We start from the raw sequence: 23,689 nt of genomic DNA on the forward strand, positions 1-23,689 counted from the left end.
TTAGAGAAAAAACAATTTTCATTTGCAGATTAATTCTGTAGACTAGAAACCAATAATGACAACAAGGATAACAAAACAGAGATAAAATTTTCTTTGCGTTTAACACACGCTCGAGCTGATACCAGAACTAAAATGAGGAAGAAGAAGAAATTCTCTAACCCACCGTGTTTCGTTTGTTTCTAGGCTCTGCCTATTTCATATTAAAAATAACCCCATGTACATACATGAAGAAAAAACATGTGCACGGCTTATGTGCATATATAATATATCATGATTATTGTCATGTTCTATAAAGCTACCGCCACGCGATGCGCAGTGTGCACCTCCCTGGAAATAAAACGTGGAGCTTCGACTTGAATGTTGTCTGGCCTTTCACCTTCGGATACGCTACAATTATATACCTGGGAGCATTCCAATTGCACTGGGCCATGAACCACCACTCAGGTCTAAGGGCCGAGGCTTGCCGACCTGTGCTGTTTCATGCAAAGGCGGCACATGATTTTATCGGGGTGGAGTTAGGCCAGCTGTCCAGCCAATGGGAGTAAAACAGTGGGGTGGAGTCGGGTGGCATATGACCACTGACTCATGGATAACATATGATATTTTCTAAGTCCAAAAAATGACATAAATCTGTAAATAATTGACAAAATGCCCTGAAACTTGCACTTCTTCTTTAAGTTATCATAATAAAGCCATTTACCAAATCAATAAGCTTAATATGGAATATATTGAGAGCTTAATGCTTCAATATCAATCCCACCAAACATATTATATCTACCCAGTTATGATGTGTCATGGTAGACCCTCAGCTACCACTACTTATAAGACCACCAGATATCAATGACACTTTGGGGGGACAAGATTGAGAAACAATTGTGCATATTCCAGTGTACACAAAGAGACGAATTACAAAGTAATGAGGTTGCCATTTTAGCTGACTGATGGTGCCGCAATGACACTGGCGTACTAACAATGGAGAAACTCCAAGTTCACATTGCACATATGTCCTTTATTAATTTCTGTATTGTGTTATAATATTCTGGTCCTTCATATAATACATTTTCAAACCATGAGTCTCAGTCGTTGTAAAAAAAAAGTAGAAGGTTCCAAAGAGTATGTCTAAAATCCAATGTTCAGTTTATAACCTGAGTAAAAACTTGCTCATTGCTCATTATGCGAACATGCCGTCTGGGATATGGAGCTTCTTATGAACCTTCGCCACTTTCATCGGTGTTGGGCCAATGTTGCAATATAATTCCAGGTGACTTTCATTCCTTTCATATACTTCTCGACAGTATGTTTCCAACCCTACTCCTCTTGTCAGGTGCTCAGCATATTGCTCTTTTTGATACATCTTGATCCTCCATGTGCAATACGTGACCAATCAATCTCCTGATGTCTTCTTTGATGTTTTTCATCCCCGTTAGCCTTTCACGCGAAACCTTACCGTCTCACAAAACCATGTGGTTGCTTGCAAAAGATTGTAACTACACGATATTCTATACAACTCGTAAAGATGAACAAGAGAGAAGTCCAAGGCATGCCACCATAAATTCCCATGTTTTCCACATAGAGCAAAGTTGAAAGATAGCAAAAGGTTCCACCAGGATTGACCCAATATCAAATTTTGAGTATTTTTTTTTCCCCATTTTGACCCCCATGACCTTAAGTCCCCACCAAGAACTGGGGGTCAAATTAAAAAAAAATCGTTACATATTCCATGCACCCCCCAATGTTCATTGCATATACAAAAGTTCCATGATGAAATGTTTATCATAACTACCAAGTTTGTCCAAGTTGGACAAACTTTCGTTTCTTTTGTTTTTTTGTTTCGTTTCAGCCCAACTGTTTAGTGGGAGACAGCTTGACGAACAGACAGACAGGCAAACGGAGTCGATTGCAATACCCCCCTGTTGTTTTGTCAAAAGCATGGGGATAATAATATTTTGAAGAAATTTTGATAAAAATTAATGCTACTTAAAAAAAAAACACCCTGTTTTGTTTTTAAAAACAAATTTATCTTAATGAGTAACTGCAAACCAAACGGTTACAGTTATTATAAAATTTTAAAATACTTGTAATGTTCCAAAAATATTTTAAAGACTGTTTCAGTTTGATTTTTTTTTTAAGTGTTCAAAAACGTCATCTAACGACATGACAGCTTATAGCCTGTTTAATGTGCAGCAAACCTTTGTCTATGGCATTATAAGTTTTACACAATAGTGAAAGATTAAAAATGGAAGTTCACTGAAATTACAACATCATGTGATTTCTGCAACGAGACACGAACTCACATGCCCTTAGGTCCAAGCTTGTTGATAAAAGACAAGCGGCTAACCTCCAGGAACTCAAGCTGAAGAGCACAAATATACACAAACGCATTCAAAGTCAAGTCTTATTGAACAAACATAAAGACGTGCAGCTGCATGACAGAAGGCTGCACTTTTTAATCAACATTGTTTTTACTTTCAAATAGATGTCCACAAGTAAAAGATCATGAGAAGAACATTCAGTTCCAGGCTGTGTTGTACAAGATTGCACTACAGTCACCGATTTGGATGTATAACTGGAGCGAACCTGCAGCACACGATTCCGGGGTCAAGCAGCCGCCATGTAAGAATACACTTCCCTCGCTACAACGCGAGAGGTAAAGGCACAGCTGAGAGTAATATAAGTGCTGGACTTTATCGGGTTCCGTGGACAGATTGATTCACATTTGATTCCACATTTCCTGTTTTGTTTGTTTTCCTTCGTAGCCTTTTAATAGAGATAGAAGATGACTGACAAAAGTGAGAAACTGATTTTAGTAAATCAGAAGTGTCAAGTTGAGTTGGTCTGTGAAAATAACTGAATTTCAGATCCTCAATAATATGTAATGAAAGTGGGGGGAAAGGGGTAAGGGAGGGGGGAAGGGGGAGAAGTGAGGGGTGAGAGGTTAAAATAACTATGTTCTTCACAGACAGAGTCAATAACAATGTTCCTTGCAGACAAAATCCAAAACTATGATCCTTACAGCCAAAATCGAAAAACAATGTTCCTTACAAACAAAATCCAAAACGATTTTCTTTTCAAACAAAATCCATAACAATGTTCCTTTCAGACAAAATCCAAAACAATATTGTTTCCAGACAAAATCCAAAACTATTGTTTCCAGACAAAATCCAGAACAATGTTTCTTGCAGACAAAGTCCATATCAATGTTCTTTACAAACAAAACCCAAAACAATGTTCCTTACAAACAAAATCCAAAACAATGTTCTTTACAAACAAAACCCAAAACAATGTTCCTGACAAACAAAATCTAAAATGATCTTCCTTTCAAACAAAATCCATAACAATGTTCTTTACAAATAAAACCCAAAACAATGGTCCTTACAAACAAAATCCAAAACAATGTTCCTTTCAAACAAAATCCATAACAATGTTCTTTACAGACAAAATCCATAACAATGTTCCTTACAAACAAAATCCAAAACTATGTTCCTTTCAGACAAAATCCATAACAATGTTCTTTACAAACAAAATACAAAACGATGTTCCTTACAGACAAAATCCATAACAATGTTCCTTACAAACAAAATCCATAACAATGTTCCTTACAAACAAAATCCAAAACTATGTTCCTTTCAGACAAAATCCATAACAATGTTCCTCTCAGACAAAATCCATAACAATGTTCCTCACAAACAAAATCCATAACAATGTTCCTTACAAACAAAATCTAAAACTATGTTCCTTTCAGACAAAATCCATAACAATGTTCCTTACAAACAAAATCTAAAACTATGTTCCTCACAAACAAAATCCATAACAATGTTTTTTACAGACAAAATCTATAACAATGTTCCTTACAGACAAAATCCATAACAATGTTCTTTACAAACAAAATCCATTACAATGTTCCTTACAAACAAAATCCCAAACGATGTTCCCTACAAACAAAATCCAGAACAATATTCCTTACAAACAAAATCCAAAACTATGTTCCTTACAAACAAAATCCAGAATAATGTTCCTTACAAACAAAATCCAGAACAATGTTCCTTACAAACAAAATCCAAAACAATGTTCCTTACAAACAAAATCTAAAACGATGCTCTTTACAGACAAAATCCAAAACTATGTTCCTTTCAGACAAAATCCATAACAATGTTCCTTACAAACAAAATACAAAATGTTCCTTACAAACAAAATCCAAAACTATGTTCCTTTCAGACAAAATCCATAACAATGTTCCTTACAAACAAAATACAAAATGTTCCTTACAAACAAAATCCAAAACAATGTTCCTTACAAACAAAATCCAAAACTATGTTCCTCACAAACAAAATCCATAACAATGGTCCTCACAAACAAAATCCAAAACTATGTTCCTTTCAGGCAAAATCCATAACAATGTTCCTTCCAAACAAAATCCATAATGCTCCTAACAGACAAAATCCATAACAATATTCTTTACAGACAAAATCCATAATAATGTTCTTTATAAACAAAATCCATAATAATGTTCCTTACAGACAAAATCCATTATAATGTTCCTTACAGACAAAATCCATAATGCTCCTTAGAGACAAAATCCATAACAATATTTTTTACAAACAAAATCCATAATGTTCCTGACAGACAAAATCCATAATGCTCCTTACAGACAAAATCCATAACAATGTTCCTTACAGACAAAATCCATAATAATGTTCTTTACAGACAAAATCCAGATCAATGTTCCTTACAGACAAAATCCATCACAATGTTGCTTACAGACAAAATCCATAGCAATGTTCCTTACGGACAAAATCCATAATAATGTTCTTTACAGACAAAATCCAGATCAATGTTCCTTACAGACAAAATCCATAACAATGTTCCTTACAGACAAAATCCATAACAATGTTCCTTACAGACAAAATCCATAACAATGTTCCTTACAGACAAAATCCATAACAATGTTCCTTACAGACAAAATCCATAACAATGTTCCTTACAGACAAAATCCATAACAATGTTCCTTACAGACAAAATCCAGATCAATGTTCCTTACAGACAAAATCCATAACAATGTTCCTTACAGATAACATCCAAAACTCTGTTCCTCACAAACAAAATCCAAAACTATGTTCCTTTCAGGCAAAATCCATAACAATGTTCCTTCCAAACAAAATCCATAATGCTCCTAACAGACAAAATCCATAACAATATTCTTTACAGACAAAATCCATAAAAATGTTCTTTATAAACAAAATCCATAATAATGTTCCTTACAGACAAAATCCATTATAATGTTCCTTACAGACAAAATCCATAATGCTCCTTAGAGACAAAATCCATAACAATATTTTTTACAAACAAAATCCATAACAATATTTTTTACAAACAAAATCCATAATGTTCCTGACAGACAAAATCCATAATGCTCCTTACAGACAAAATCCATAACAATGTTCCTTACAGACAAAATCCATAATAATGTTCTTTACAGAAAAATCCATATCAATGTTCCTTACAGACAAAATCCATCACAATGTTGCTTACAGACAAAATCCATCACAATGTTGCTTACAGACAAAATCCATAGCAATGTTCCTTACAGACAAAATCCATAATAATGTTCTTTACAGACAAAATTCAGATCAATGTTCCTTACAGACAAAATCCATAACAATGTTCCTTACAGACAAAATCCATAACAATGTTCCTTACAGACAAAATCCATAACAATGTTCCGAACAAACAAAACCCAAAACAATGTTCCTTACAAACAAAATCCAAAACAATGTTCTTTGCAGGCAAAATCCATAACAATGTTCGTTACAAACAAAACCCAAAACAATGTTCCTTACAAACAAAACCCAAAACAATGTTATTTACAAACAAAATCCATAACAATGTTCGTTACAGACAAAATCCATAACAATGTTCGTTACAGACAAAATCCAAAACAATGTTCCTTACAAACAAAATCCAAAACTATGTTCCTTACAAACAAAATCCATAACAATGTTCCTTACAAACAAAATCCAAAACTATGTTCCTTACAAACAAAATCCATAACAATGTTCGTTACAGACAAAATCCATAACAATGTTCTTTACAAACAAAATCCAAAACAATGTTCCTTACAAACAAAATCCATAACAATGTTCCTTACAAACAAAATCCAAAACGATGTTCTTTACAAACAAAATCCAAAACGATGTTCGTTACAGACAAAATCCATAACAATGTTCGTTACAGACAAAATCCAAAACAATGTTCTTTACAAACAAAATCCAAAACGATGTTCTTTACAAACAAAATCCAAAACGATGTTCGTTACAGACAAAATCCATGACAATGTTCGTTACAGGCAAAATCCAAAACAATGTTCTTTACAAACAAAATCCAAAACAATGTTCTTTACAAACAAAATCCAAAACAATGTTCGTTACAGACAAAATCCAAAACAATGTTCTTTACAAACAAAATCCAAAACTATGTTCCTTTCAGACAAAATCCATAACAATGTTCCTTACAAACAAAATCCAAAACTATGTTCCTTTCAGACAAAATCCATAACAATGTTCCTTACAAACAAAATCCATAACAATGTTCCTTACAAACAAAATCCATAACAATGTTCCTTACAAACAAAATCCAAAACGATGTTCTTTACAAACAAAATCCAAAACTATGTTCCTCACAAACAAAATCCATAACAATGTTCCTTACAAACAAAATCCAAAACAATGTTCATTACAAACAAAATCTGTAACAACGTTCCTTGCAGACACAGTCCGTAACAACGTTCCTTGCAGACACAGTCCGTAACAACGTTCCTTGCAGACACAGTCCATAACAACGTACCTTGCAGACACAGTCCGTAACAACGTTCCTTACAGATAAAGCCTTGAAACAAAATGCACGCGCATGCACACACGCGCACGCGCACGCACGCACGCACGCACGCACGCACGCACGCACACACACTCGATATCACTGTGAATCACTTTGCTGGTGATTACAACAAACGTTAAATGATAAATTAAATATATCGGGATAAACATAAACCGAATCAGGGACTCTGATCAGGCAAATACTATGGAGTTGAAACTTCACCACTGAGAGACAAAAAATAATAACATAATAATAATAATAATTAAAACTGGTAAACCAGTAATCCCGGGCTTCAAGGCGTGCCTCCATTTTAACAAATTTCAACACCATCACCCTGTCACATGATATGGGTTTTCCGAGTTAGAAAGTTAGTTCAAGTCTGCAATGGGGCCCAGCTACGGGGTCCCTCAAGTTATATCGATGAAGGATTGAAAAGCCCATAGCAATACATGATAGAGAAAGAAACTTCACGTTGGACAAATCGAGGCTGGACAAATTTTCAAGTCCTCAAAAAAGTCCAATAACTCCACATTTGCATATTAATGTAAATGGCGAACTTGTAGAACGTTAAAATATCTTCCAGAAGTTGTGGTCACTTTTTGTCTATCTTCTTTGGTTTTCATTTTACGACATGTCAAAAATGGGTGATTTTAAACTTTGGGGGGCTCTGGGGCCTCACTGGGGTAAAATACAGACATAGCGTAAACATATTTGGAATCCCCTCTTCAAGGCCTATCAGAATCTGTCATTAAATTTTTTCAACTCTCATTTGCATATTTGGCATATTTAATGAGGCGAATCGGCATCATTTTAATCATATAAATTATGCAACGATTTCGACGAAATTAACAACTTAACATTGCAATGGAACCTCGCAAATGTGTGCAAAAGTTTAAGGCTGTCGTATTATCCCTTCTGGAGAAGAAGATGTTTTTAGGTTTTGCAGAAAATCCAATATGGCCGCCATACCACGTGACCTACGTCATCAAAATTTTCAAAGTATAAACTTCAGGTGGAGAGTAATTCAATGGATAAGTTTCATTGAATTTCATCCAAGCGTTGTTTTTATTTTATGACATTTCAAAAATGGGCCATTTTCAACTTTGGGGGGCACTGGGGGCTCACTGGGGGCAAATACAGACATCGTATAAATATATTGGGAGTCCCCTGTTTATGTGCTATCTAAATTTGTCATTAAATTTTTTCAACTCTCATTTGCATATTTTGCATATTTAATGAGGCAAATCGGCATCATTTAAAATCATGTAAATTAAATAACGATTTCGACCAAATTAACAAATTAACATTAGCATGGAACTTAGCAAATGTGTGCAAAAGATTGAGACTGTCAGATTAGCCCTTCTGGAGAAGAAGATGTTTTTAGGTTTTGGAGAAAATCCAATATGGCCGCCATACCACGTGACCCACGTCATCAAAATTTTTAAAGTATAAACTTCAGGTGGAGTTTAATTAAACGGATAAGTTTCATTGAATTTACTCTAAGCGTTGTTTTCATTTTATGACATTTTAAAAATGGGTCATTTTCAACTTTGGGGGGTGCTGGGGGCTCACTCGGGTCAAATACAGACATAGTATAACTATATTGGGAGTCCCCTGTTTATGTACTATCGAAATCTGTCATTAAATTTTTTCAATTCTCATTTGCATATTTTGCATATTTAATGAGGCGAATCAGCATCATTTTAAAACATATTAATTATGTAACGATTTCGACCAAATTAACAAATTCACATTAGCATCGAACTTAGCAAAGGTGTGCAAAAGATTGAGTCTGTCTGATTATCCCTTCTGGAGAAGAAGATGTTTTTAGGTTTTGGATAAAATCAAATATGGCCGCCATACCACGTGACCTACGTCATCAAATGTTTCATAGTATAAACTTCAGGTGGTGAGTAATAATCCTGTTAAGTTTCGTTGAATTTCATCCGACAGTTTTCCCTCCAGATCCGCCACAAAATCGGTCAGTAGAACATAAAACCCGTTATAATAATAACTAGAACTGCCACTTTATAACTGCTGGCAGTGATGACCGGGTACCCAGAAGTGTCCGCCTTTGACACAACTGATACAACATGAGACTTAAATCATAGTCGCAAAGTTTTGCCTTGATAGGATAGGCGGTGCCAGAGAAAACATTATTTAATGGTGATACAAACACAGGCCTGCTTCGAGACGGCGCGGAACAGACGAGTTACGAACCGGACAGCACAAAGCATTCAATTTCGTTATTACTGGCAAACAGATTCAAATAATTAAATAATTCTGGCTCCCAAACTGCGTGACCGATCAGGTTGAAATTTTAAACTTTTGTTTCGCATGTCACCTGAATTATAAATGTGAAGTTTCGCATATACAGAGGCAGCGGTTCCAGAGTAAACATTAATTAATATTTATCCTTCAATCCAAGATGGCGGCCAAACCATGTGACTTGTGATGTCATAATTTGCACCACGTGTGCAAACACGATGGTGGATGAAAACTGGAAATTTTCGCTTCTCCAGGTTAACCAGTTCCAGAGATAACATTATTTAATATTTTTCTTAAAACCAACATGGCTGCCAAACCCTGGGCCCGATCCTGTTGAAATTTCAAACCCTCATTCCACATGACTGTTCCACGATAAAGGTGATGTTTCACATTGATTGATGCAGTTGTTCCAGAGTAAACATTAATTAATATTTTTCCTTCAATCCACTATGGCTGCCAAACGTTGCGTCGTATCTCAAAAGAGGGTGAGAACTTTTTATTCGTCATGGAGAGGCGGTCATAGTGGTGGAGTTTCGCCTGGATCTGTTCAGTCGTGTCAGAGAAAAAGACGTTTTAAGATATTATTTTTCAATCCAAGATGGCTGACGAACCATGTGACCTATGACATCACAAGTTTATATTCTGCTTCCAACTGGGCATTGGAACACGTGTGTGAAGTTTCGTGTTAATCGGTAAAGGTGCGTTTTTCTATCCAAGATGGCCGCCAAACCATGTGATGTGTGACATCATAATTTTTAACACTCGTGCAGACACGATGGTAGATGATAATTGCAAACTTTCGATTCGTTGGGTTAAGCGGTTCCAGAGAAAACATTATTTAATATTTTTCTTAAATCCAAGATGGCGGCCAAACCATGTGACTTATCAATTCGAAATTAACAAACTTATATCCCCTAGGTGTCCCGAATATACTTCTGAAATCTGCCCTTCATCCGACCAGCGCTTCTGGAGAAGAAGATGTTTGAAGGTTTTAGGGTTTTTTCAAGATGGCCGCCAAACCATGTGACCGATCAAGAAGAAATTAACAAACTTGAGAAAGGACCTCATGGGGAATATATGTGTGAAGTTTCGTCTTAATCTGTCTTGCCCTTCTGGAGAAGAAGATTTTAAAAATTTATTCATTTTCAATCCAAGATGGCTGCCGAACCTTGTGACCTATGATATCATAAATTTAAATTCTGCTTTCCATCATAGACCCAAACAAGTGTGTGAAGTTTCGTGTAAATCGGATAAGGTCTATTTTTCTATCCAAGATGGCCGCCAAACCATGTGACTTCTGAGGTAAAATTTTTTTACCATGTATGCAGACTTGAGGGAGGAAGGCACTTGCAAATTTTCGCTTCGATGGCTTATGAAATACCAGAGAAAACATTATTTAATATTTTTCTTAAATCCAACATGGCGGCCAAACCATGTGACCTATCACTTCGAAATTAACAAACTTGCATCGCATGCATGTCACGAATATAGATCTGAAATCTCGCCTTCATTGGACCAGCGCTTCTGGAGAAGAAGATGTTTGAAGGTTTTAGGGTTTTTTCAAGATGGCCGCCAAACCATGTGACCTACCAACAAGAAATTAACAAACTTGAAAAAGGACCTCAGGGCGAATATACCTGTAAAGTTTCGCCTCAATCTGCACAGCCGTTCTGGAGAAGAAGATTTTTTAAAAAAATATTTTCAAAACAAGATGGCGGCCGAATTACGTCACCGACGACGTCAAGAAATTTTTTTTCTACGATGAATTTTGGTGTAGATGACGCTCAAGAAATTTCAAATTTTTCCCATGTGGCGTTCTACTTGACGAATTTTCACCGGGATACCTCTTCACCGATGACGTCACGAAAAATCACACGTGTTCCCGAGAGGGAGCTTGTTAAAATGTATGAAGCGAAAAAACTTTTACCCTGGAAAATTTCAGAGATACAGAGGTCCAAAGTTTATCGTTTTTTTCAAGATGGCGCCCGCACCACGTGACCAATGACGTCATAATTATAACGTGATTGTGCTATCAAAAAAGATACATACTACGGTGAAAATTTCGTGTCGATCGGACTTTGCGTTCCTGAGAAAATGATTTTTAAAGTGAAAACAGGGCGCAAAATGCCGGCGGAAAAATAATAATAATAATAAACTAGAACTGCCACTTTATAACTGCTGGCAGTGATGACCGGGTACCCAGTCCGTCCGCCTTTGATACAACATGGGACTTTCTGCAGATGACAGTCGCAAAGTTTGGCATTGAAAGGATAAGCGGTGCCAGAGAAAACATTATTTAATAGTGATACAAACACAGGCCTGCTTCGAGACGGCACGGAACAGATGAGTTACGAACCGGGCAGCACAAAGCATTCAATTTCGTTATTACTGGCTTCCAGATTCAAATAATTAAATAATTCTGGCTCCCAAACCGCGTGACCGATCAGGTTGAAATTTTAAACTTTTATTTCGCATGTCACCTGAATTATAAATCTGAAGTTTCGCATATATAGAGGCAGCGGTTCCAGAGTAAACATTAATTAATATTTATCCTTCAATCCAAGATGGCGGCCAAACCATGTGACTTGTGATGTCATAATTTGCACCACGTGTGCAAACACGATGGTGGATGATAACTGCAAATTTTCGCTTCTCCAGGTTAAGCAGTTCCAGAGAAAACATTATTTAATATTTTTCTTAAAACCAACATGGCTGCCAAACCCTGGGCCCGATCGCGTTGAAATTTCAAACCCTCATTCCGCATGAGCGTTCCACCATAAACTTGATGTTTCACATTTATTGATGCAGTAGTTCCAGAGTAAACATTAATTAATATTTTTCCTTCAATCCAATATGGCTGCCAAACGTTGCATCGTACCTCAAAAGGGGGTGGGAACTTTTTATTCGTCATGGAGAGGCGGTCATAGTGGTGGAGTTTCGCCTGGATCTGTTCAGCCGTTTCAGAGAAAAAGACGTTTGAAGATATTGTTTTTCAATCCAAGATGGCTGACGAACCATGTGACCTATGACATCAGAAATGTATATTCTGCTTCCAACTGGGTATTGGAACACGTACGTGAAGTTTCGTGTTAATCGGTAAAGGTGCGTTTTCAATCCAAGATGGCCGCCAAACCATGTGACGTGTGACATCATAATTTTTACCAAGCGTGCATACTGCCTGCTAGATGATAATTACAAATTTTCGATTCGTTTGGTTAAGCGGTTCCAGAGAAAACATTATTTAATATTTTTCTGAAATCCAAGATGGCGGCCAAACCATGTGACTTATCAATTCGAAATTAACAAACTTATATCGCCTTCCTGTCCCGAATATAGTTCTGAAATCTCCCCTTCATTGGGCCAACGCTTCTGGAGAAGAAGATGTTTGAAGGTTTTCGGGTTTTTTCAAGATGGCCGCCAAACCATGTGACCAATCAAGAACAAATTAACAAACTTGAGAAAGGACCTCATGGGGAATATATGTGTGAAGTTTCGGCTTAATCTGTCTTGCCTTTCTGGAGAAGAAGATTTTTAAAATTTATTCATTTTCAATCCAAGATGGCTGACGAACCATGTGACCTATGACATCAGAAATTTATATTCTGCTTCCAACTGGGTATTGGAACACGTTTGTAAAGTTTCGTGTTAATCGGTAAAGGTGCGTTTTTCTATCCAAGATGGCCGCCAAACCATGTGACGTGTGATGTCATAATTTTTTACCATGCGTGCATACACGATGGTAGATGATAATTACAAATTTTCGATTCGTTTGGTTCAGCGGTTCAGGAGAAAACATTATTTAATATTTTTCTTAAATCCAAGATGGCGGCCAAACCGTCTAACGTATCAATTCGAAATTAACAAACTTATATCGCCTACGTGTCCCGAATATAGTTCTGAAATCTCCCCTTCATCCGACCAGCGCTTCTGGAGAAGAAGATGTTTGAAGGTTTTAGGGTTTTTTCAAGATGGCCGCCAAACCATGTGACGTATCAACAACAAATTAACAAACTTGAAAGAGGACATCAGGGGGAATGTACTTGTAAAGTTTCGCCTTAATCTGTCCAGCCCTTCTGGAGAAGAAGATTTTTTAAAAAAAACACTAAAAAACAAGATGGCGGCCGAATTACGTCATCGATGACGTCAAGAAAAACATTTTCCGCAGCAATTTTAGGCGTAGATGATGCTCAGAATTTTTCAGATTTTTCCTATATGGCGTTCTACTTGACGAATTTTCACTGGAATATCGCTTCACCTATGACGTCACGAAAAATCACACGTGTTCCCCATAGGGAGCTTAGTAAAATGTATCAAGCGAAAAAAATTTTCCATTGCACGGTTTCCGAGATACAGATGTCCAAAGTTTATCGCTTTTTTCAAGATGGCGACCGTACCACGTGACCAATGACGTCATAATTATAACGTGATTGTGCTATCAAAAAAGATACATACTGTGGTGAAAATTTTGTGTCGATCGGACTTAGTATCCCAGAGAAAATGGTTTTTAAAGCGAAAAAGGGTGCAAAATGCCGGCGGAAAAAGAAAAATAATAATAATAATAATAAACAGAAGAAAAACAATAGGGTACCCTGTACTCACAGGGTACCCTAATAATAAACATAAGAAAAACAATAGGGTACCCTGTACTCACAGGGTACCCTAATAATAATAATAATAATACGAACGAATTCAATAGGGCTTCAGCACTTGCTTGAAGCCCTAATAACAACATTGTTAAACAATTCAAAATCATATTTAATATAAAAGAGTTCCCTTACTTGTGAAAAAGTGATGCTTTTGGGCAATTTCAACTCGCTGGAGTGCCTATGATCGCAGCCAAAAGCACAACAGAACACCAACTGTTTCACTGAAACCAGTGCAGCTGACCTCCCTCCTCGGGTATTCCAAGATGGTGGGTTGCTAGTGCCACTCGTCGCATATTCATCACCATAGCGGGGTTCGCTCCAGTTATATATGCAGTTCAGTGACAACAGTGCATATCATACCGTAGAAGGGTGGTCACGATACACCGGGATACGAAGTAACGTTTGTAGGTAGTTCTCGACATGCTTCTGCAATAACAAACCAGATAAAGTACGTCTCACCGAGCTGTTTCACATCCTGATTATTGCAGCCTTATGTTGATATGATCATCCGCCTTAAGGCCTCATTCCCCCTGCGTCCCTCCCACCAGCTGATTACCTTCCGGCTGGAAAGGTTTGTTTCAACATTGGCAGGTGTATTATCCTGCTGACTGGAGTCGATACGAGCAGGAAGTTGAGGTGGACGAGAAGTTTTGTCCTCTGCATTGACCTTTCTTTCCCGGCGCATTGACAGGCGATGCTCTTTCAACCTGAATGGTTAAACAATGAAAAAAAAAATACAATTTCTCTTGAAGCCAGAAAAGAAAATGCAAATTGCTGAGTCAAGAGAGTTAAAAGGGGGTCTCAGAACGATGTATACACATTTACAAAGGAAAATGAACATAAAACATTTCCAGACGAGAAGGGCACTCGGTTTCTGATCCACGAGAGCATATCGGTCCCAATGCATTTTTGAAATATTATGCTGTGCAAAGCAATCTCGTTTTTGGCCCAATCTCTCAATGGTGAAGAATCACTTAAAATTAAATAACCCTCGTATCCAGATCCGGATTCGGATCTTCACCAACTTGAATCAATTCGTCCTTGTCACACACCCAACGTGTCCACCAAATTTCATCTGAATCCATCCGCAACTTTTTGAGATATCTTGCACACAGACAAACAGACAGACAGGGGTGAAAACATACCCTCCTTCCACCTTCGGTGGTGGAGGTAAAAAATACCAACTTAAATTTTGTACAATAAAGTTAAAACTCTACAAACTTCAAACTGTACCAACTTAAAGCTGTGTTATAAAGTGCGAACATTATTCCTCTTTTTTTCCTGTTTTCCCCATCTGTGGAACCAACTTCCACGTCCTCTTTAATCTCATTCTTCTCTCCGTCTTCAACACAGCTGTTCACCAATCCAATATCATGATCTTTTGTACACTAGTTTACCCCAATCCCTCATCCTTCCAAATTTCCAGTTTTCCGTCCTGAAAGTTCCCTTCCATCCATCCGTTGGGACCATACTCTATGCAGAGCGTTGGTGCTGCTGAAGCAGTCTCCTGGGATATTGGGCACAATCCTGGATGGGTCACCACTCCGACACAGGATACCAACAAGCTGGTACTCATTTTGCCGACCTCGGAAGGATATCAGGCCGAGTCAACCCCACCTGGTATTAATTCAAGAGCCAGGCGGGATTGGAACTCAGGACCCTGGGATTCCAAGCCCACCACCCTCACCATTTAGCAACACCAGGCATCAAGTTCCCTTCTGTATCAATCTTGTCCACTCTGTGCATCCTCTCCTGCCCCCCATTCCTCCCCACACCCATTGTTTGTCCGCCTCCCTCTGTCTTGGCTTTCGACTGTACTCTTGGTGTTTCCCCCCTCTCTCTGCTGCTCCTTTGGTCCTGTTGTGACCTGATCCATTCAGTGTACGAGTACCACCTCTTCCACGTGCTTTGACTCTGTATTCAAAAATAAATAAATAACAGGGCTGTTTGTTACCAAATTCCTCTAGTTTTGTTATCTGAACTCGACCAAGTCGGGCACGCATACTTAGCGGCCTGGGGGTGGGGAGGCCGTTCACCTACATGGGTGGGCAATACAATGCTCAATACTCAAGACAAAGGGTCAACCTGTCACTGAAAGTCACAAACATGTGATGTGCGGCTGTAGAGTAGGAAGGCAAAGATATTTACAAAGGTATGAAAGTCACAAAGTCACAGTCACAGCTCAACTGGCACCCTTCTGCTACACATGATCAGTTAAGCTGTAAATCTCACGTGGTGCGTTCATTACAGTTAAGCTGAAAAATGGTCAATAAAACATGCAAAACTGCTCACTTGGTGCCACTCGACTGCTTATCCGGCTCTTTATGTTTATCCGGCTTATTTTTTATCGTTCGCCATCGACAGGTCCCAGTTGCTTGAAGTTTTGAGCTTTTGAAATTGTTTTGCCTCGAGATCTATAATGTTCTACATCTTCTCCTGCGGGTTTTATCAAAGTTGCACACTGTCGGTGCAGTCATTATTCTGCTAATCTTCAATCCACTTTGGTCTAAACTCTAAAGCATTTTGCCGTTGCTGTCGGGCACATTCGATTCGTCTTTGTTTCTATTCCAAGACGACGTCACCTGCGAACATCATGTTCCAAGGCAATTATCTATACGAGGGACACGTGAATACACCATTGATCAAAGTTACCAAACAATGTGGGCTTAATCCCTTGGGCATTGCTACCTTTATGTGCAAGAGATAATTTTCTCTCAAAACATCCTCACCATGGTTTCACATCACCTGTACATGGTTTGCACTATCTCATTATCGATTTCTGGTATTCCTTTCTTCCTCATGCTCCATCAAATAATTCCCTTAGCACGATTCGATGCTTTCTCCACATCTACCAAACAGGAGGTACAAGTTCTTCATCGTCAGGATACTTATACATCAGCATTCTTCATGTGAAGACAACGTTTTCAGACCAAAAAAAAATTGAAATAAAATCGATGTCCTAAGTAAGGTGGACTGCAGCGAGTGGTTATCATCATGTACTCATCACATAACTGACCGACCAACAGACTGATGTGTGCTGCACAAATTTGCTTTGCAACATCCAGCGATTTCAATCAGATGATTTCCTTCCTCTTTTATATGATGACTAAAATGCAAATAGAATATCTCAGTCGTTTAAAAAAAAAAATAAAACAGCCATCACAGACAACAAGAGTGCAGGTGCCGCAGTCAAAATGATTACATTGTTCGTGTCATCACCATTTCAACGGAATGAGCTGCCCTGGACGAATCATGATCATGCCATATGCTTTGAGGGTAAGTGGAGGAGGTGGAGGACACCAACAACCTACATTATTTTAGCAAGGTTCGTCTTAAGACCACCCAACCAGCTTCCCACTCAATTGTGGCATCACACAAATGGAGGTTGGTGCAGCGTCAGTGGGGCCAAGTTATGCTCCTACATTTGACGAGATCTTATTTTGTGAAATTCTCATTGAAAAAAAAAAAAGTGCATCACCAAACCAAAACCCACACCAAACTCCTGTGGGAATTTCAAGGGACATTTGCACAAGGCTTTTTTAAAACCTGTTGTACAAGTGAGAATTATTCTCTTGCATATTCAAATGCTGAACTGCTAGTTCAGACAGACGTCGAATATCTATTTGGGTGCTCTTTGCATCATTGCTACCCGACACGTGCGAAGCGAAAAGTAGGGGTTGAGCAAATGGTTCATGTCCGTCGGTCTGCCTTAGCTTATGATCGAGGAACAGCTTATTTAAATATTGAATGTTATATTTTGAACATGAATGGGAAGACAAGTCTGTCGTTTGACCGTACCTTGACTGAATTAGTCCTGACCTCACATTCGCAGAGGGGAGTGTGATAATATATTTTTTTTAACTCTGTGTGCCTGCCTGGCAGTCAAACAAAATTGAAAATCATTCAAACAGAAACATATTGTTTTTAAGGATGTTATAGATGACACAAAAAACAGGCATGAAGAACTCATGCAACGGTTGAGATAGGTCGGTGTAAAATGGCGGTAAAACTTGGAATTGATTTATTTATACGCCTTTAATCCTCGTTAAATCTTTATTTAAATTTCATTATATACCTGAAGACTGGAGAACACAAATGGCCTTCATAATAATACTTCCAAAAGCCATACAATATATCAATGTATAGCATTAGAGGGTGTGGCATGTGTATCGGGGTGAAGAAGACGCCGCCATAATGGCTATGTACGATCAATAAAGCCTCGAGCTCCTAAATTACGACGTCAGTTTATTACAGTGTGTTAGGGTGGTTGGTGTTCAAGACTGCTTCAGTTGCGATAAACTTTTGGATTTTTAAAAATGATCTTTAAAATCGTTATTTTATAAGAATTTGAGTACAGGAAGGCTTTGCGGGTTTCGCTATATCGCGATGAATTTATAGAGGATTGCGTTCAATGCGCTCGAATAATCGCGGGTTGGCAAACTATTTTTTACATTTATTCATCTAATTAATTAACACGGGCCGTCAACACAATAACCCCCTTCAAACCCCACATCATCATCATCATCATCATCATCAAAATAATCACCATCATCTCCATCAACTTGTCTTTATCGTCTCCATCATCAACATCGCATTGTTGGATCAAGTTTATCATCATCATTATTATTATTATTATTATTATTATTATTATTATTATTATTATTGTTATTTAAGGTAAGTTTCATGATCTTAATAACTCAAGAAAATAAATCGCACAAAACCAATGCACCAACCTGTTAATTAAGGGAATAGTTTGGACAAATTTTAAAGTTGAATACCCTTACCCTATTTTCCAAATTCCCTCCTAATTTTGCATATTTGCGGTTCATGGGGATTTTCAAGAATGTAACCCCCCCCCCCCCCGCAAACGGCATGGCCCTCTTATACTCATATACACTTGAACACTGCGTGGGGTATCGTGTCCAATGAACTCTCCAGTGTGAGAGGTGAGTTATCGTTGATTGGGATGACTGTTGCAGCCTTGTGGTTTCTAATCTTCGATTGGATCCTCGGATTTTTATGACCAATGAAACAGCAGTGAATTACAGTTCCCAGCTCGGCTGCAGTCTGATGTACACATGCCATTTAACGTGTTAATACAGCAAACTTTATATTCCAATTGGCTTCCAAATAAAGAAAAGTTTATTTGATCATTGCTTATCTAAATAAGTAGACAAGTCATTCATTAACAATTTGAATATAAACTTCAGCCAATGTTTCTTGGGAAGGATGCGGTGGTGTGGGGTAAGCTGCGAGCAGTACGTGTCGGCCAGTGCAGATTTTAGGCCCGGAATGCACCTCTTAGCTTCCAGAAGTGGAAATTTTAAAATTCAGGTAATTCAAACAAATTTTCACTGAGCTCGGATGGATAAATATTGTTACGACAATGGTGGTTTTCATGTGTTGTGTTGGTTAAATGAAGGACATTATTTTCATTATGAACGGGCCATGCAGGTGAAACGTTAGATGGCCAGCAGGTGGCTTTATTATGTTATTTTCCATTATTAATGATGTCTGTCCTCTTTCAAAAGAGAGACACGTCTTTCTCTTTTTCGTTATTATTTCTCACTTACTGTACAACAATTACAATCACACACCATTCCTTGATTTCTGAGCCAATTCTCTTCAAATTCACCGTGGAGGAACCTTGGTCCGATACATTCAAATTACTACGTTTTTACCGATTCAGGGTCCCATTCTGATTTTAAGGGATCAAAGGTGAAACACTAAGAATCACACGTTTACCTTGGCATTCTCTTGTAATTGACTTGATCGAGATAAGATTTGGCACAAAGGTGCTTTCATGCAACCCCTATTGGGACGGAGAAGCAAAAATTCATAGAAGTCATATTTGGGATTTGATCAGGGTCAAAGATCAAAATTTTGTTCCACAATTAAGGTTTTGGCCTGCCAATGCAAACAATACGTGGCACAAACATACCTTGCCACAGCCCCAACAGAAAAAAAAAAACAGGCAGCTATTGGTTTGGTATCTTTTCAATTTCAACAGGGTCAGAATTGGTCACAAAATTAATGTTTTCAATGTCAAGCTTACATATTTAAAGCAATCCAGAGAATTGGACAGAGGTGTGCACATCATTGTGTGACATCTTCTTAAGAGTGAAACATCATGAGTAACGTGTTGTTGGGAGAGGAGGAGAGGAATAGGAAGAAGAAGAGAGGGAAGATAGAACAAGAACACAAATATATTTAGGGAGGGTCATCTGCCTTCCCTCAATTTCTTTGTCAAACCAGACATGATGTCTCCCTTTGGGAAGTCTGCCTGGATGTTGGTGAAGATGGCAAGGCCTTTCCAATTGGAGACATACATTAAATAAATCACCAAGCCTGCAATGTTCACACGAGTTGATCTCGTAAGGTTCAAAGTGCACTCGCTGACAGGGATGATCAGGGATGTACCAATGATCGTTTTACCTGCACCACCTCCAATGCAATTTATGATATTCATGCTCACTTTGACATTTATTTTTGTAAATACATTGTTGAGGCTCGTATGAGAGCTAATGCACAACCAACAGCAAGGGGGGTATCAGCCAACAGGGGCAGGAGAAGGCTGGATAAAACAGTGGAGAACAGAGACATTAGGATATCTATGGAAGGGAGAGGGAAGGGGCGGGGAACACGGGGTCTACAAGATGGACATCACAGGGACTTTTAGGAAGGAAAGCAGGGAATTTGAAGTCGGTGGGTTTGGGGTGGATTAACGGGGATAGAGAAGATTGACGATTTGGATGGGGGAAGTTAAGAGGTGGTGGTGAACAGCTGTTTGAAGGCTTGGAGGGAAGAATGGGATTGAACAGAGTGAGGGAGTTTATTCCAAAGGTGGGAAAAAGAGGAATGAAAGAGGGAAGGTGAAGAGTGATTCGTAATTTTTGGTAGTTTTACCAGAAGGAGGTTGTTGGCGGACCTTGAGCATCCTGCAGAAATAAAGTGGGGACAAATTGTAGACAGAGCGGGAGGCGGTATAAGACAGAAAGACCACCGACCAGCCTGCGGTGAGAGAGTGAGAGGCCCAAAGACTCAGTCTCATCGCAGCAATTACCAATTATCCTAAATGCCTTGGTTTCCACAGCGTGAAGCTGAGAAAAGTGAGAGGCAGGAGCACCAGCCCTGAGGGGAGAGCAGTACTCCATCAGGCTGTGGACGAAAGCTTTGTATGCGGTCAGAAGCTCAGGTGGGCCGAGGAAGGACTTTGCACGACGGAGGATGCCCAGTCGGCGACTGGCTCGGCCAGGTTGGAAATGTGGCTTTCCCAGGAAAGATCATGGCAGATAGTGAGACTCAGAAGCTTGAATGAAAGGACTTCTTCCAGAGGATTGTTGAGAAAGTAGATGAGGGGGGGGTGGCGGGGGGGGGGTGCAAACGGTCCTTTCGGAGAGACACAGTGAGAGTGTGAGATTTGTCCTGATTGAAAGACATGTTCCTCGTGTTGGACCAGTTTGTGATTTTATCCAGATATGTAGAGAGTGAAGAAGCTGCGGCTTTCCGGTCTGAGGGATGACAGATGGTTCGGCAGAGGGTGGAGTCATCAGCAAAGAGATAAAGAGGATTTTCCAGAGAGTCTGAGAGATCACTGATGAAAACCAGAAAAAGAACAGGGCCCAGAACGCTGCATTGAGGAACTCCAGCCTGGACAGGAAGAGGGGATGAAAAAACTCCATTTAGGGCCACACGGTGACCGAGACAGGAGAGGAAGTCTGCTCGCCATGAGTGGAGATGGCCTTGGATATCATAAGAAGAGAGTTTGGTGAGCAGGGCAGGGTGCCAGACTGTGTCAAAAGCACGTGATATGTCTCGGGATATGGTTCTGATTTCATGTCCGGCATTGAGGACCTCCATCCATTGTTGGGAGAGCAGAAGCAGCATATCCATCGTAGAGTGACCTGGTCTGAATCCAAATTGATGAGCGGAAATCAGACCATTGGAGAAGAGGAAGGATTTAATGTCTGAAGCAATGATGGATTCCATAACCTCGCTTATGATTGGAAGCAGGGTGATTGGTCTGTAGTTGCAGGGATCTGTTTTTGCATCTTTTTTGTGCAGGGCAGGAATGTTTGCTGATTTCCAAGCAGATGGCAGATGACCTTGAGCAAATGAGAGGGTGAATAGAACAGAGAGAGGGTGAGCAGGAGCAGAGGAGCAGGTTTTTAGGACACGTGGGCTGATGCCGTCTGGACCGGTTGCAGAATCTGAGTCGAGGTTTGACAGCAAGCTCTCCACCTTGTCAGAAGAAAAGGACACAGAGTCCAGGGACAGTTGGGTGTGACTGGGTAAGGTGGGTACAGAAAGCAAAGGGTTTCGGACACAAGATTTTGATGCAAATACCGAGTTTAGGCATCCAGTCTTTTCACGTGCGGTAACAGCAGTGTGGCCATTTGAGGTAAGGGGGAGGATGGAGGGGGAACATACACCAGAAACAGATTTGATTAGATGCCACCAGGATTTGGAGGAGGGAGAGAGGTTTGAGAGTTCAGACTTGAGATTACAAAGATGTTATTTTCTGGCTCTCCTGAGGGTAGATACACACTTGTTCCAAGCTTTATGGAAGGAACTGAGATTACCCTCAGTTGGGTTTGCTATCCATGAAGCAAAGGCAAGTTGTTCCAGGACAACTCCCTCACCACAAGCTTCAGTAAACCAAGGGCAGGAGGAAGGGTAGGACAACTGAAGACGAGAGGGGATAAATCTGTGCATGAGGGAGAGCAAGTTTCTTTGAAAGAATTCCCAGGACAAGGTGATGTTGGAGAAAGTAGCGATGAGGGACCAGTCTCGAAAAGTTCCTCAAGTTGGACAAGAAGATTATCCAACCAGGTGATTGAGACAGCGACCTTTTTCTTTGAGCCTCAATTATATTAGTCTGCTTTTTTCTCTTGTGTGACGCAAATCATACAAAGCAAAATTATAATGAACGAGTGAAATTAAGGGAAAAAAAACCAACCAAAATCATGTTGATGGAAAATAATCTTGTGAAAAAGAGAGGGCAACAGAGAAAACCATGTATTTTGAAACAATCCGAGAAACAATGCAAACGCTCTCCCTCACCTTCGAGCAGGTCTCTGAAGATGAAGCAAAGCCCGATAACGCTGGAGCTCCTGGTGAAGCTGATGGAAATGTTTATAGCGACGCTTGATGGCCCACTCAAATGGACCATGACTAATTCGCACAGTGTATCGGCATGTCTTCTCGGTCTGTAAACATTATCAGCCCATTATACTTTACAATAGTGCTCACAAGAGCGTGACATCACAATCGACGCGTAAAGTTTTCTGTTTTAAAGTTCCAAAAGGGAATTCTATTTTCCAAAATGAAGACTCGTGTTTATATTTCATACAAACGGGTCAATTGCTATCCGTATAATTATCATTTATGGTATTAAATGCTAAGACTCCACCATAATCTCCTCTTATGTAAATACCCCCACTCTATGTACAATACACAATGGAACTTGGCATCACATACTTAATTGCATAACGTGCTAGCAAAGCATCCGACACAATTATTGAAGCTCAAACAAACACAGCAGCAAAGCCAGATGTTCAGATGGGGGTGCCAACTGGCCTGGTTGGCCTGCACAAGGCCGGGGATAAAGGGATAACAAATGCACACCCATACTGGGATTTATAATATAATGTCATCATTGTTTCTTCAAAGGAAATGTCAACATGTTGGTCACTTGAGTCGATCCATTGTCAACATAAACTCAAAAACACAGTAAGCCGCATGGCCTTACAAACGCTAAGGCGATAAGGTGTCTGATCAGATTTTAGGCATGACTCAAAATGTCATGTGGTGAACACAATTTAAATAGAAGTCAAAAAAAAAAAAAAAACTTGTGTATGTAGTTTTGCTGGAAAATACAGTCTCAGAAAGCTGGAGTTTGAGAC

The 23,689-nt window shown here is 39.1% G+C and overlaps 1 protein-coding gene across 5 annotated transcripts in view; it reads right to left on the reverse strand.

Moving 5' to 3' along the window:
• The window catches only part of LOC147031804 (phospholipase D1-like), a 204,162-nt gene that overhangs the window by 96,738 nt on the left and 83,735 nt on the right, over positions 1-23,689 (reverse strand). For all 5 annotated transcript variants that reach the window (XM_085867743.1, XM_085867750.1, XM_085867745.1 and 2 more), the window contains 4 exons: positions 22,848-22,993; positions 14,341-14,491; positions 14,145-14,210; positions 2,295-2,353 (listed from right to left, as the gene is read on the reverse strand). In XM_085867743.1, coding sequence (XP_085723869.1) covers positions 2,295-2,353; positions 14,145-14,210; positions 14,341-14,491; positions 22,848-22,993 — 422 coding nt within the window. The remainder of the gene's footprint in view (positions 1-2,294; positions 2,354-14,144; positions 14,211-14,340; positions 14,492-22,847; positions 22,994-23,689) is intronic.

The sequence above is a fragment of the Eptatretus burgeri genome, chromosome 2 (genome assembly GCF_056783735.1).
Source record: "Eptatretus burgeri isolate ZD-2024b chromosome 2, Ebu_testis_v1, whole genome shotgun sequence".
Classification (NCBI taxonomy): domain Eukaryota; kingdom Metazoa; phylum Chordata; class Myxini; order Myxiniformes; family Myxinidae; genus Eptatretus; species Eptatretus burgeri.